The sequence below is a fragment of the Kuraishia capsulata genome, genomic scaffold, assembly GCF_000576695.1.
Source record: "Kuraishia capsulata CBS 1993 genomic scaffold, Kuraishia_capsulata_scaffold_4, whole genome shotgun sequence".
Lineage (NCBI taxonomy): Eukaryota > Fungi > Ascomycota > Pichiomycetes > Pichiales > Pichiaceae > Kuraishia > Kuraishia capsulata.
In genome coordinates this window covers 1,160,776-1,175,295 of record NW_019172953.1, presented here as the reverse complement: position 1 = coordinate 1,175,295, position 14,520 = coordinate 1,160,776, and the positions used below count along the sequence as shown (strand labels likewise).

The window sequence follows — 14,520 nt, the reverse complement described above, 5'->3', positions numbered from 1 at the left end:
CGTTTAGGATCAAATGTGCTTCAGACTCTTGTCTGTTCCCTGTTTAAAAAGACATATTTTGAAACCATGTCTGGGAAAGAGCTTCTGCCTAGTCCAGCAGGATCTCGAGTCGGCAAAGAGGTTGCTGAGATTGTGGCGAAAAAGCTGCAATTTCCGTTGACCCCTGATGACTCTTTGAGAAACTCTGATAGTGAAGACGAGAGTGTTAGCAAACAAGGGTTTTCCATTGATCAAAAGTCTACAGAAAATGCCATAGAGGAAGTTAAGAAGATACGGGAAACCCCTAAGAAAACAAGAAAATTACCCCTGAGATACAGACCGCCTAATGGTACCATCCTTGAGATAAGCTCGTTTACCGAATCACAGTCATTACAAGAACAAGACGATCAAATCGATGTGCAAGACCTTTCTTTTCTGCATCATGCTCTAGAGTACTCCCAGAGAATGGTGGTAGTATCTGGCGCTGGAATATCGGTGGGGTCAGGGATTCCGGATTTCAGGTCCGCTAACGGGTTGTTCCAAGGGCTTTCTTCTCAGGCTGGTCCTGGAGGAAGTGGAAAGCAACTTTTTGACTATAATGTGTTTAGATCTGAGGAATCCACACAAAAATTTCACAAAATGATCCAACGACTATTTCAGATGTCCAGAGAGGCCGAACCTTCAAAGTTCCACAGGTACATCGACAAAGTGTCGGGTTCCGATAGACTGGTGAGACTGTACACCCAGAACATTGACTGTTTGGAAATCCAGTTGCCAAACCTTGCCACTGCAACTCCTTTGATCCCCAGACCCCCGTTTCCTAAAACTATTCAGCTTCATGGAAATGTGCAGTTGATGTCGTGCTCGAAGTGCAAGTACACTACGAACATGGACCCGTCTTTCTTCGAACACAGCAAAGGGGGCATCTGCCCCGAGTGCGAAGAGTGGGAGACAATCAACCAAATAGCCGGAAAAAGAGCTCGCGGCTGCGGTGTAATGAGACCAAGAATTGTGCTGTACAACGAGTTTCATCCAGATGGAGAAACCATTGGCAAAGTCTCAGCCACGGATCTCAGGGCGAAGCCAGATTGTCTCGTGGTAGTCGGTACAACGCTGAAGATTCCTGGAGTGAGAAGATTGGTGAAGGAATTATCACGAGTAGTCCATTCTCAGAAGGGCTGTATTATTTGGATCAACACAGAAATGCCTTCAATGTCAATCGTGGATTATGTTGAACATTTCGATCTGATAGTTGTGGGAGACTGCCAGTTGATTCCCACCATAATGGAAAAGTTCAACCACGAAATCGCATCCAAGAAGAGGAAACCAAGGCAGATAAAGGAACGTCAAGGGAAAGTAATCAAGAAGTCAAAGAAAAATTTGAAACAGTCCCAATTGGTCCCAATAAAAGCTGAAGATCCAAACTAACGAGATCATTCTACAGGTGCTGTTTCCGCTTACGAATCCTAGCTCAATCATGTATATCTAATTCACATTTTGCAAACAACCTTATCTTTCTTTTAGTAATCTTGCTCGAAATCTTCCTCTTCAGCCTCATCCTTTGGTTCCTTTGGTTCCTGTGCTTCCGACCATTGGGTCACATCATCTATGTAACTAAGAATAGTGGCCACAGAATCAGAGGTATCCTTGCTACTACAGTCCAACGGCAAGAACTGCACCATTCCAAACTCGTCCACCAGATTGGCAATCGCCTTATTGAGCTTCCTGAACCTTGGATTTATGTCTATGAAGTCGTCATCATTGCTTTTGTCTGCCAGTATCAAAGGGTCTGGGTTCAAGAACCTCTTGAGTTCTCTCTTGGAAACGGAGTCTTTCACCAGATCGATCTTCGATAATATATTGATGTGCGGAAGCTCCAGCAAGATCATCGCACTCATGGCTGATAGAGCTCCGCTGAAAAATTTGGATCTGTCAATTATGAAAGGAGCTTCCAACAGGTAGGTGGCGCAAAGTGAAAAATTCAGCTGTTGTTGCAAATGCTTAACAATCACTGGTAAAACAGGCACGTGATTGTACAGTTCTATCTGACCAGGACAGTCGAAAATCAGATATTCGTCGTTATAATCTCCAACTTGTTCATCCAGCCAGTCCAAGTTGTCCAACAAGAACTCGAAGCAGTATATCAGTGCACCGTTAGGACCAAGTCCAAGTTCTTCCTGAACGTCTTGCAGAGAGATCAAGTCCCTAATGTCAATGGTGAATTCGTACTCCTTAGGATCAGCAGCGGGATCCAAGTTAACTATGTGAGCCCTTCTGCCTATCGATTGCATATGGGATATTATGGAGTTGCAAAACGTGGTCTGCCTTTTGATTAGTAAATGTCCTTGGGACCTCGGGAGGCGCAAAGAAAGAGCAAACAAAAACTCACCTTTCCCACACCGGCAGGACCAAGTGCTAGAACACCAACCCTAGACATGTTTGATATTCGATTTCAAGGGATTTATTTGAGAAAATAAACACCCTTTTCGAAAGACTACTCTCCTATGTCGTGGAAAGCTTGGAATTTTTTCTAACTCGATAAGGAAATGGTGGACACACTACCATAAAGCCTTGATCTTAAGGAATTTGAATATTAGATTGATTGATCTAGGAAACAGAGATTTATAGATTCGATATTAATGAGCCAATGGTATCAGCTTATTCAAATATGCTATGTATGCTGTTCTTTTACTCAATATGAGCTGAAAACCCCCGAGCCGCTGCGACACCAGCAATCGTCCATTTCGTTCTCGTACTGAACATAGAGCTTTCCAAACAGTTTGGAGTCCTGAGTGACTTTTTCAACCTTTCTCCTGATCGAAGTCGAGCTCTCGCTTTTGTAGAATTGAACATGAAGATATCCAGTCAGAGTTGAAGAGTCATCTTGAGCAGGCCAAAATCTGGGGGTCGTATAGGATTTGACTCCCGTTATGTTGGCAATCTCGAATAGAGTATCTCTCACCTTGGTCTCCTGGGCATCACCACCTTTCAATGACAACAACAGGTTCGAGGACGAGGACTTGATTAGAGGTATTGCGGAGATCAAGATCAAGGTAGCAATTAGTATGGAGGTAAGAGGATCCAGAACAGTAAGACCCGTGATACGAATCAAGATTGTGGAAATCACCACTCCAACGGAACCCAGGGTGTCTGCGAGAATGTGCAAGAATATGCCGTGCATATTGTCGTTATTTACCTCTTTTTCATCATGACAGGGCTCGTCGGGATGCTCCTGGTGTTCTTGATGCTGTACAGGGTCAGTTGTGTGAGTGTGAGTGTGAGTGTGAGAATGAGAATGAGAGTGGTCGTGAGGTTCTGATGCAACCTGATTGGCTTGGTGAGAATGGGAATGTGAGTGACCACCAGAGCCATGGTCATGGCCATGATTGAATGCAAATATACCAACAAGGTTCACAAGAAGACCTAGAATACTCACCAAAAGTAACTCTTCAGTCTTTTGAAGATCAACAGGTTCGAATATCCTGCGAACACTTTCGTTGTATATCCCAAAGACGATGCCAATCAGCAGGGATCCGTTTGCGAAACCCGCTAAAGTTTCAATTCTGGAGAGCCCAAATGCATACCTTCCACTGAACGAGCTCTTGGACCTGTTAGAGATCAACGAGGCCAAAAGACCAAGGAACAGAGAAAGACAGTCCAGGAACATGTGCAGAGAGTCACTCAATAAACTCAGACTCTTGGACCTGAAAGAGTAAAGCAGCTGGACAAACATGAAGGAGGTGTTGAGAAGCAAAAAATTGAATATTGATCTGGTCTCTTTGCTGTTGAAGAGTTGTGCAATCAACGCCAGTCCGTTAAACCCATCTTCGTCGATGACGCTGTTCATGGTGGATAGACTAGGCTTTCTCGTCAAGGCAGGCACACTGGAAACAGGCTTGATCAAAAATATCAAAGCAAAGTTAATTCCAACCTCAAATATTTGAATTTTTAACCTTTGGAGCGCAATTCCTATGGAGTTTGTGTTCGTGTTCAAGCTAATGTGGTAGATTAGCAGTGTGACAGTATTGATGATAACGAGATTGACCTTATAATCCTGCATGAACAACGATTTGTTGAAAAACCCACTCAAAGCATTGCTTTCCTGTGAAGAGTCACAGTCAGGGTCAGTCGCGATCTCGCTAACAGTTTCCAGCTGCGAAAGGATGATCACCACCAAGCTACCAGCGCTGACAGCTATCACCTTCAAATGCAAGTCAGTTAGACTGAATTGTAGCAACAAAAGCACGGAACAAAGCGTCAAAACGTTGCATATCATCACCGAGGGATAGCACACCGTACTAGAATTTGTATTAGAAGACCACCATATGAGAGGACCTAAAAGTAGTAAGTAGCCCAGAGTACTCTCAGCGACTGACTTTGTCTCGAACTGAAAGCATCCTGCCAGGTCCCAAATAAAAGACCCGACAAATACTAAAATCACCTGCGAATTTGCAGCGACATCATTGGCTAGTGATGTCCACTTTGACGACCGATTATCTATGGAAACCACCAGGGTCCCCACTATCAATAGAGACATGGCTCTTGAAGGTGACAATAGGTTGTTGGCGCAGAATACACATTCCAGCGACAAAAATGTAGGAATCCAACCATATGGCGATTTCCTAGTATCAGATGATGTTTCTGTCGGTATCAGACCAACATTTCGCAGCACGGCTATGAACAAGAGTGCCAGGGAAGCTAGCAGAGCGCTCTGGATTGCAGTTGTTGCATAACTGCCTGAGACCGAGGTAAAAGTCAGCGATATGAAGAAGGTCGGTAAGGACAGAAACAAGGGAGATAGCTCTATTATGTTGGCCAGTCCCATGATGGACTTCGATCAACCTAGAGCACAAACAATCTGGAAACAAACACACCCTGGCTCACTTTTCAATCTTCAACAAAACGCGATTGAAGCACGAATTTCCAAGCCACGCCATCACCTTGCCCCAGCCACACTAGGAGGCTGAGCATTGATCCCCGCACGCATGTGGCAATTTGCACGTGCAAATGGCTTTCGAAGATCCGGACACAACTTAAGTCGTATAAACGATTCAAACGATCGTCCTGGTATTCAGCCATACCACTCAGAGGGCAGTTTAGCATTTCGTTCTCCAATCTGCCTGCATCTTGTCAGAATGCACCTCATTCTACTTAGACATGGATCCAGGCTGGACAAAGGTATTGGATCTTCGTCAGATTCACATGCGAATGATGCGTCTACGTGGCTGGCTCCTTTTGATCCTCCCTTGAACATGGAAACCGCTCCCAGACAAATAGAACTGGCTGTGAAAAAGATCAAGGGTAACCTGAGATTTGAGCAGAGGAAAGACCCCAAAATTTATGTTCATTCCAGTCCTTATAACAGATGTGTGCAGACCGCTGAGTTGTTGTTGGCGTCTCTCAACCAGCCATGCACTGTCAAGCTGAGAGTTGACAAGGCGCTGTCAGAATGGCTTCACAGTGATTTTGATACCAAGTATTTGCCACCAAATGATAGTGGTGCGTCCATGATCAGCAATATCAACAACTACATCCACAATTTTGCAGATAATGACACGTTGAAAAGGGCAAAGGATCCCATGTGGGTGTACAATCGACTGGGTGAGTGTGGCGACTATGGTGAGTCATTAAAGGAGCTCAAAAGAAGGTGTTTCAAATTTCTGACCAGTTTTTTGCAATTCTATGCCAGATCCCAAAAAAGTGGCGAAGATAAAAACTCTGTGATAGTGATCATCTCCCACGGAGCCGTGATATCCACGTTATTACAAATTCTGCTGAACAGATCGGTGTTCAACGAGATTCCTCTGGCGACCCCGATATATTTCAAACAATCATCCAATAAGAGAACGGTGTTCAACATCACTGATTACGATAAGAATTTGTCATCCATATTGTCGATATCCAATGACCGCGACCTGCATTCTTTGCTGAGATCGGAGATTGATCTGGACCTGCTTGAGTTGGACAACATCTACGAGGAGTTTGAGCCTAGTTTGCCAACTACAAAAACCAGAGGAAGACCCAGAAGCAGCACATATCAGCCTCCTTCTATGAGTTTGAGTGCTCCAACGGGAGGATTCAACAATGGTGAGACGTCGGATGAGGAGCCCATCAGGCACAGTCATTCTTCCAGACAGCTCAGATCTTTGGAGATTCCGTCTGGGGATTCTAAGACCGGCGAATCAAAGTTCCTGGATGTTGGGAAACTGGCTACTTATTTTGGGGGTTACTCGGGTTCGGATTCGGAATCGGAATCGGAATCGGACTCAGAGTCGGATCCTGGAGCTGAGGATGACATGGAGCACAAAGACGTGCTCAGCATGTCGGTAAAACCCAAGGGTGCGATCTCAACACCTCGGATAGATGCAAAAGCCACGGAAAGTTCCGAAAATGAGAAATCTGGGGGACTCTCTGCGCTCTACAGAAGGTACGGCCTTGACGAAGAGGACTCCACAGATAACGACTCCAAAGAGTTTGTTTTGGGTTTCGGAAACCAAGAGCTCGCCAAACGCGAGACTGTAGCCACAAGCGTTTCTGATATACAGTCGCTGACGGTTCCGCATTCAAGACCTAGGTCAGGGTCTTACTCGCTGTCAGATTACCAATCGCAAGCCAACTTGACAAAACAACATGGAGTCATAGATGGCACCTTCTCAAATTTCTACTTCGATACGCCGAAGTCGGAAGAGAAAGGATCATCGACATCTTTCCTAGAGTACTTGAAAACGAAGAAACCAAAGAAAGCCATCACTATCATTTCAACAATGTTCAACACCAGCAAGAAGACGAGGCCTTCGGATAACTTTGTGGAGACGTCATCGCTCGAGAGTCTGGCCAAGCCCACATCGTCTTCTGATTCTGGAGAGAAGAGGTTTAAAATTTCCGGCTCTGGAAGAGACAGTTTTGGGTGCTACAGCAGTCCTGGATTTGCCAAGAGCGAAGATGATGGAAGCTGGTTTGGTGGAAACGTCCTTCAGAGGGTGTGATCGAACACAGAATAGCCAACGATATGGCTGCATTGGGACATTGGGGAAATTTAATGAAAAAAAGGCTAGGTCGGGGACCCGGTTCAAGGAGTAATGAAATAAAATTAATAAGTGAAAAAAGTTGTGAGATTCATAGTCAGATTTTTACGAGTATTGCGAGTCTTTTGGCTCCACCTTATAAGTGCAGCCCGTTCATCAATTAGATAACATCTGACCCATCGTTCTGACATCCAAGAAAGGTTTTGACAGAAAAAAACACAAAATGGGTGGGTGATCAGCAACAAGCAAGGCTGCAGTGATTCTGGTTTCAGCTTCACCGAGAACAACCCCTCAGTGACACGCCAAATCTTAAAAAATGTCTCTCAATTACAGGGTAAAACCAATAGTCAAGCGGTAAAATATCTAGACTTAGCAGCCCGGGGAGTGTGATCGGAAGGGAGGACTAAATAGTCCGGAGTTGGGGGGCCGGTTCCTCCCATTACCCCACAGAAAGGAAGTCGGGCCACCACCCGACTAAACTTGGACCCAACAGGAACAAAATTCAGGAATTCGGAATATAGGGATTCCAAGCCGAAAGGGAGAGGCCGAAATTGCAAAGCCAGTTTCAGATTGTGCTTTGGTACCTGTATTTTTCACCAAGGGTTGATGGATTGGGGGATATGGTCTATCTCTCCCGCACTCAAAACGAACACCGATTCTAACACGATGCTATTCCTGTATCTCTTTCCTACGGCTCCGACCACTCGAAAGCTTAAACAATAATTCTTCTCCGGCCGCTTAATCCAACACTACTGGTGCATTCTACTAACTCAACCGTAAATAGCAGTGCCGGACTGCACAGCCTGATTTTCCAACTTCCACATCTGGCTGTTCAGGAGGGGTAAGATGAGGGGCACGGAATGATCCCGACGCACCCCTAATCACTCCACGCCATTGATCATATGGCTTAACACTGGATCATTTCCATCCATCCGTGAAGCGGTTGCACAATGCCTTGGTGAAACGACTATGGCATACCATGGAAGAAGGGAGATCTTACCACCATATTACCATCAGATGAACTTAATTAGGAGCCGCACTCCACGCCTACTGCCTTTCCAATAGTGACGAATGAAGTAGCAATCTAGCACAGAAAGGATGACCTCTCTATCGACTCAGAGCCTATAAAGTCGTTTTTGTTATTTAATTGGTCATATATGAGCCCCTCTATAACTAAAACACCTAAATGGGGGCGAACACGCCAATGTTGCATGATGCGCTTGCTATTTGATGTCCCCATCCCCACACCTCGGTTTTACGGCCAATTCTAGTTATTGGTGGGTCCGGCCACTATATTTGCCGTGATGTTAAAAAAAGCTTAAATATCAGCGAGAATCTTCTATAAATTCCAGTGCTTTCCTGGCAAAATTACAGAACTGCAAAACCACAAAATTACAATTGAGACTGTTCAGCTTTATATCTAAACTCTATCATGACTATCCCAAAGACCCAAAAGGCTATCGTCTTCGAAACGAGCGGAGGCCCATTGCTCTACAAGGACATTCCAGTCCCCACTCCAAAGCCCACTGAAATTCTCGTCAACGTGAAGTATTCCGGTGTGTGCCACACCGATTTGCACGCATGGAAGGGAGATTGGCCCTTGGACACCAAGCTTCCTCTGGTTGGTGGTCACGAAGGTGCCGGTGTGGTTGTTGCCAAAGGTGACCAGGTGACTGGATTTGAGATTGGCGACTATGCAGGAATCAAGTGGCTCAACGGGTCATGTTTGTCATGTGAATATTGCCAGCAGGGTGCCGAGCCAAACTGTCCTGATGCTGATCTATCTGGGTACACTCACGACGGTACCTTCCAACAGTATGCCACTGCTGATGCTGTTCAGGCTGCCAAAATTCCCAAGAATGTCGATCTTGCTGGAGCTGCTCCAATTCTCTGTGCTGGTATCACGGTCTACAAGGCCCTGAAGACAGCAGAGCTTAGAGCTGGCCAATGGGTTGCCATCTCTGGTGCTGGTGGCGGATTGGGTTCGCTTGCTATCCAATATGCCAATGCAATGGGCTACCGTGTTCTCGGAATTGATGGAGGCGATGAGAAGGGAGCACTGGTTAAACAGCTTGGAGCTGAGGTGTATCTCGACTTCACCAAGACTAAGAACATTGTCGCTGAAATCCAAAAGGCCACCAATGGTGGTCCCCACGCTGTCATCAACGTTTCTGTTTCCGATGCAGCCATCTCTCAGTCTGTCGAATATGTTCGTCCATTGGGTAAGGTTGTTCTTGTTGGTCTTCCAGCTGGAGCTGTGGTCAAGTCAGATGTCTTCTCGCACGTTATCAAGTCTGTTCAGATCAGAGGTTCTTACGTTGGTAACAGAGCTGATTCTCAAGAGGCCATTGACTTTTATGCAAGGGGTTTGGTTAAGTCCCCAATGAAGATTGTTGGACTTAGCGAGTTGCCAAAAGTTTACGAGTTGATGGAAAAGGGCCAAATTGTTGGAAGATATGTTGTTGACACCTCCAAATAAAGGCTGTCGCTTCCCGGCTTTTTTGGCTGCCTGAGTGATTGGTCGTTCGGCGCTGATCTGGTGTTTTGACAACACCGTTATTCAGCGATTTCATTGTCTTCTATTTTTGTTTGCCAATAACTTATTATGAATTTTGATTGAATGTTCGACTTAGTAGATCCACCAATGCAATGAAATGCACAGTGACCTTATGATATGCACCTACTGTTATGTGCGGCAATATACTGGTAATTACACTGACTAATAATGCTGCGACTCAAGGAGCGTTAATTCATCCTTGTCTGGGCTCATCAACTAAACATCAAACACCCGCACCAATCATGCAAAAAAGACACAGTAATTTAATGGGTATGTATCTTTAACTATCTCAAGAACTTTTGACAATGATCTAACCTTTTCCAGCGAAGCTAGACTCCAATGCGGAGCTGATGACACAGAAGTTTCAGAACATACTCGATCTTTCGTCCGTGAGTAATTGAAGTGGTAAAGGTTACTTTTGAGTTGCATTGGCTCTATTTACTAATCTAGTTTCAGATTCTTGATAAATCGCAAGGAACGCTGGCTATAGAAACGCTACAGATAGAGGCAGACTCATCAACCATAATAAGACTGACTGAAGAGCTGCTCTCTATAAGTCGAACGCTAAAGGAATCATGGATATTAGGGCAATTGCCTCAAATTGAGGTGGACAAGGTTCAGGAAGGATTGTACGACAAAATGAATTTGTTATTGGACTCAATTACATATGGAGATGTTAGCAAGAATAGTTCACAGGAAGCTACAGAGAAGACTGATAATGGAAATGTGCAGGATAGTGAACACACCCGCGAGGCTAGACCGGAAGATGAAGCAGTGGCCGATGCTGAAATCTCAGAGGCCGACTTCGAGGATGTGATGATGAATTAGATAACGAAGAACATGGTGAAATAACCTGTTTATAATGAACAATATAAAATGATCTCATCAGCCCCATATAAATAAACGATCAAGTTCCTTCTTAAAAGTTTGGTGCAAACGTCTGCCAAATCAGTGTGTGTCACACACGCATCGGCAACCCCATAGAGATAATTGATATAAACAAACAAGATAGAAACATATTACATCAGATTTCTTATTGACGCCGTGCTCTTCATCTCCCCCCGAATTTGAATAATGCCTCCAAGAAAGAAGAAAGTTACGAACCCCCCCAAAAAACAGACAGAGCCGCCGATGCCGTCCCAGAGCCACAGACTGGGTAGAGGCTCCAAGTTTGGAAAACTGTTTCTGGGCCCGAACGAGAAGGCAGCGGGCTCAGGCCCGGTATCCACTCCAAAGGGCAAGAAAACTACGGCTGTATTTCCTGTTGATTCTCCAGAACCTTCAAAAACCACACCGAAAACCAAGAAAGCAAGAAACTTTGGAGATGAACCTGGGTCGCTCTCCAAGACGAAGCGTAGTGCTCTTCAACTCCAACCTGATTTACCGCCTCCGGTCAAGAAAACCAAACAATCAAAGTCAAAACCCAAAGCATCAGTACCAAAATATGTTGAAGAGGCAGACGTTTCGGTGATACCGATTGAATTTTCGCCGTTGAAGAAGAAGACTCCCGAGAAGGGAAGGAGATCGTCTTTAGGAAAGAGAGGAAAACGGGTCTCATCCATCGGAAATGGATTTGTGGCTGTTCCACATGATGATGTCTTGGTGGAAGACTTCTATAAGCACTTTGATGAGAGTTCACCGGAACCACACAAGATGAGACAGTTGCTCACGTGGAACGCAAAACGGGTGATGAGACAACACAGCACGCAACATTTTGATCCTCAGATGTTTGACGCGTGGCAAATTGCCACCCAGATCAAGGAGATGATAATACGGGACTTTGAAGAGGGGAATATTGAGACTAGCTGGCTGAATAGGAGCGACGAGGGATACTTGAAGAAAGTGATGGATACCACAAGACCCATAAGGCTTTCGCCCAATGAAGTTAATGTTACAAACAGACGAAACATGGACATTCTTGAGTCCAAGATGAGACTGCTGAGAGCAGAGGAAAAACAATGGCAGGAGTCTATGACTCAAATAACGGCAAGCCTGGGTGCATCGCCAGAGGTCGCTGACGTCAAGGCATTGGTCCAACGTGATGAAATCAAAGAGCTGGAGCAAAGACTACCGTTCAACGTGGCTGAGCTGGTGGACGAAAGTGCGTTGAAAGAACATGCTATAGTAGTTCAAGAGGTCGACTCCAAGACTTCGGAACTGGTGTCAAGCTCCATCGCCAAATTCAAGGCGCTAACTCACCGTCTCAACTCGGTGAATACGTCGGCAGACTGCTTTGCCGAAACGGAGACCAAGAAAATGGAAAGCATTTTGAAAGAGCATTTTGGCAAGAAAGTTCCGGTGGAAAATCTACTGAAGGGTATATCGCGGGTTCCGACGTGACCTTGAAACTGTGTATTATGTATAACGTGTATCACTATAGATACTTTTTCGCAAGTAACCTCACCCTCATATCAAAGCTTCCACTCTTTATGGACTCATTGAAGTTGTAGAACGGCGATAACAGCATTTTGACATAGAGATCATTGATTTCGATAAAAAATTGTCGTATGCTCTCTTCGGCCTTGACATCATGGAGTAGCATGAATTTGACATTCCCTGGCGTAACATAAGCGCTCACCTGATAACCATAAAAGGAGTCGATTGTCTTCAGATAGAGCTGATTATTCTTCCATTGTACCTCTTCGACGATATCCAGAGCCGAATGCACTATAAAGGGGTTCAGCTCTTTCATCTCTGTAGGGAACTTGGGCGTGCCGTCTCCGCTCTGCTTGTAGGTACCGATCTCAAGTTCGTAGATTGGATTATCCTTGGTGCCAATCATGGCAAAATAGTAAGACATGATGCCTGGATATTCGATATTCGGGACAAAACCGGGCCCATCACTAAAATCACAGTATGAGCCTGATATGCATCTCATTCTCAATTGACTGTTACGAAGGCTAGGTAGTGTGCAGAGATCAAAAGTTGGCTCTTTCTACATCTAGCCACCACATTGAGATTAGACCAGTTTGCAACAGCACAATACTTTAGACTCAATTCCTCGACTCATAGGTGACGTATAATGCAACTGGCCGGGAAATTTTGAGCTGAATGAATTATTTTTGACATAGCCGCCCAATCACCAAATCTAATGCAATGCAGGGGGCTAGCCCGAGAGCTGAAGACGAAGGGGCATTCACAGATTCGCCGATCGGGTCAGCCAAAAGAAGCAACACGCGAAAATATGGATCTTTGAACCAGAACAAATCGCTGAGACTCAATAAAAGAGCCGAAGCCTCCAAACTGAGACCCAGCAATGACAAATCACAGAACGAGTCCATCTTGGAACAGACCAGCGAGCTCACCTCCACATTCCTGAGAATCCGCAAAAGACTAATGACGGATCTGAATATTGATCCCGAGCTGACACACCAGAAATTTGAACTTGATCAGCGAAATGAGGAGACCAAAACGTTCGAAAACTGGCACATCTCTGAGGCAACGCGAAACAGGGCGGATCGGGTGAGAATAGCCCTGACGCTGTACTATACCAACATCCAGAAGAATCTGGCGATATATCACCCCGATGAGAAAAACTTGGGAACCAAATATCCTGGTGTTGAGGGAGTGTACAATCCGCTACAGGTGATCCGCAATCGCAAGATCAGAAAGAGACATAAAGAGAGGTTTGACGAGTTGGATGTGAACATAGTTCCGTCTCCGTCCCAGGTTTTCAGCAAGTACAAGCACCACAGACTTACGTGGCAGGTGAACTTAAAGGAGCATTTGGAAGATCTTCATTGGAGAGAACAACATTGGGCCGAACTGAAGGACCACAATGGCAAGACGTGGTTCCCGCAAGAGAAGAGCTCCAGGTTCCACCATCGCCATGGCCACCATAATAGCCACACTTACAGTACCAGAGAAACCGGTGATTCGGCCCCAGAGTATGGCAGGAGGATGCACGAGCAACTATTCGCCGATTTTGACGGGGCAAGTGCATTTGCACGCGACGAGGACCATTCGAGAAGTACCAGTCTAGTATCTTCGGTAGGTAAAAGCTCCCAGGACGATCCACAACCGCCGAAATCCAACAGTCTTGTTTCGTTATTTGCAAAAGCAGGCCATGCAAGCCGACCTTCGAGAAACGAAAGGTCCAGCAGTAAGCATAGGAGACTTTCCAAGTCTCCTATGGGGCCTCCGGTGTTGATACCCTCTTCCAATAGCTCCAAAATGGACCTCACCGAACCGATATTGTTTAAGATTGAACCACCTCCGTCACCATCTATACCACCAGCGTTGCCAGAAACAAAGCAAATCAAATTCGAGCACGTTGAACAACGGAAATCCACAGACTCTTCCATGAACGATGAGCTGGACGTTCAGGTGAAGACGCTGAAGAAGCTGCAGGCTTCAGTTCAGGTATATGAGAACTACATAGACACTCAGCATGAGGTGTTGAACCTGAAGTTTGACAAGATATCAAGGTTGGTAGCCTCAAAGACTCGGGAGTGCAACGAGAATTACACCCGCTTAGAGAGAAACGTCATCCGCGATTTCGAGGTGTTCTTCCAAAACAGATTTAAGGATTCCGACGAGCACAAAAGGTTTCTCAGCACCAAGTACGAGAGAAAGCTGGACTATCTGCTTTCGCTGGCAGACCGTACCATCGGTGACATAAGCACCAGTGTGACATTAGACGTGAGAAGACTGAATGAAAGAGTTGACAAGTTTGGAAACAACCTCGGTGTCTTGAGCTCTGATGACATGGGAATGAATCTTGCATACAAGTTCTTGGAGAACTTGATCGTGCTTAGTTTATGGGTCATCTGGGTCTTCGTGAGCTCGTACCGCGTTGTGAAAAAGATCCTCATGATGATTATCATGGTCTTGGGATGGGCCTTCTGCTGAAACAGACACCATTGGCTCTACAAACGACTGAGGAGATAAACTCTGATGCATTGAACGTACCTTGACCAACCTAACGAACTAAGCTAAACACTATAAAAATGGGGAAAC

At 45.3% G+C, this 14,520-nt stretch overlaps 9 protein-coding genes across 9 annotated transcripts; 6 read left to right on the top strand and 3 right to left on the bottom strand.

Annotated features, from left to right (window-relative positions):
- Positions 1 to 66: 66 nt before the first annotated feature.
- On the top strand, positions 67 to 1,407 carry KUCA_T00003741001 (uncharacterized protein; the record flags this gene model as incomplete). Its single annotated transcript, XM_022602187.1, has 1 exon — positions 67 to 1,407. One exon carries the CDS (start codon positions 67 to 69, stop codon positions 1,405 to 1,407), a length of 1,341 nt encoding a protein of 446 aa, XP_022459755.1.
- Positions 1,408 to 1,499: 92 nt separating this feature from the next.
- KUCA_T00003740001 (uncharacterized protein) lies at positions 1,500 to 2,416 on the bottom strand (the record flags this gene model as incomplete). The annotated part of the gene is made up of 2 exons (XM_022602186.1): positions 1,500 to 2,300; positions 2,369 to 2,416. 2 exons carry the CDS (start codon positions 2,414 to 2,416, stop codon positions 1,500 to 1,502), a joined length of 849 nt encoding a protein of 282 aa, XP_022459754.1.
- A 255-nt stretch (positions 2,417 to 2,671) lies between these two features.
- KUCA_T00003739001 (uncharacterized protein) lies at positions 2,672 to 4,804 on the bottom strand (the record flags this gene model as incomplete). Its single annotated transcript, XM_022602184.1, has 1 exon — positions 2,672 to 4,804. One exon carries the CDS (start codon positions 4,802 to 4,804, stop codon positions 2,672 to 2,674), a length of 2,133 nt encoding a protein of 710 aa, XP_022459753.1.
- Positions 4,805 to 5,114: 310 nt separating this feature from the next.
- Positions 5,115 to 6,965, top strand: KUCA_T00003738001 (uncharacterized protein; the record flags this gene model as incomplete). Its single annotated transcript, XM_022602183.1, has 1 exon — positions 5,115 to 6,965. The coding sequence occupies one exon, from the start codon at positions 5,115 to 5,117 to the stop codon at positions 6,963 to 6,965; it is 1,851 nt and encodes a 616-aa protein (XP_022459752.1).
- A 1,471-nt stretch (positions 6,966 to 8,436) lies between these two features.
- On the top strand, positions 8,437 to 9,483 carry KUCA_T00003737001 (uncharacterized protein; the record flags this gene model as incomplete). The annotated part of the gene is made up of 1 exon (XM_022602182.1): positions 8,437 to 9,483. The coding sequence occupies one exon, from the start codon at positions 8,437 to 8,439 to the stop codon at positions 9,481 to 9,483; it is 1,047 nt and encodes a 348-aa protein (XP_022459751.1).
- Positions 9,484 to 9,658: 175 nt separating this feature from the next.
- Positions 9,659 to 10,389, top strand: KUCA_T00003736001 (uncharacterized protein; the record flags this gene model as incomplete). The annotated part of the gene is made up of 4 exons (XM_022602181.1): positions 9,659 to 9,689; positions 9,748 to 9,831; positions 9,886 to 9,950; positions 10,018 to 10,389. 4 exons carry the CDS (start codon positions 9,659 to 9,661, stop codon positions 10,387 to 10,389), a joined length of 552 nt encoding a protein of 183 aa, XP_022459750.1.
- A 246-nt stretch (positions 10,390 to 10,635) lies between these two features.
- On the top strand, positions 10,636 to 11,901 carry KUCA_T00003735001 (uncharacterized protein; the record flags this gene model as incomplete). Its single annotated transcript, XM_022602180.1, has 1 exon — positions 10,636 to 11,901. The coding sequence occupies one exon, from the start codon at positions 10,636 to 10,638 to the stop codon at positions 11,899 to 11,901; it is 1,266 nt and encodes a 421-aa protein (XP_022459749.1).
- A 34-nt stretch (positions 11,902 to 11,935) lies between these two features.
- KUCA_T00003734001 (uncharacterized protein) lies at positions 11,936 to 12,361 on the bottom strand (the record flags this gene model as incomplete). The annotated part of the gene is made up of 1 exon (XM_022602179.1): positions 11,936 to 12,361. The coding sequence occupies one exon, from the start codon at positions 12,359 to 12,361 to the stop codon at positions 11,936 to 11,938; it is 426 nt and encodes a 141-aa protein (XP_022459748.1).
- Positions 12,362 to 12,657: 296 nt separating this feature from the next.
- On the top strand, positions 12,658 to 14,412 carry KUCA_T00003733001 (uncharacterized protein; the record flags this gene model as incomplete). The annotated part of the gene is made up of 1 exon (XM_022602178.1): positions 12,658 to 14,412. One exon carries the CDS (start codon positions 12,658 to 12,660, stop codon positions 14,410 to 14,412), a length of 1,755 nt encoding a protein of 584 aa, XP_022459747.1.
- Positions 14,413 to 14,520: the final 108 nt, after the last annotated feature.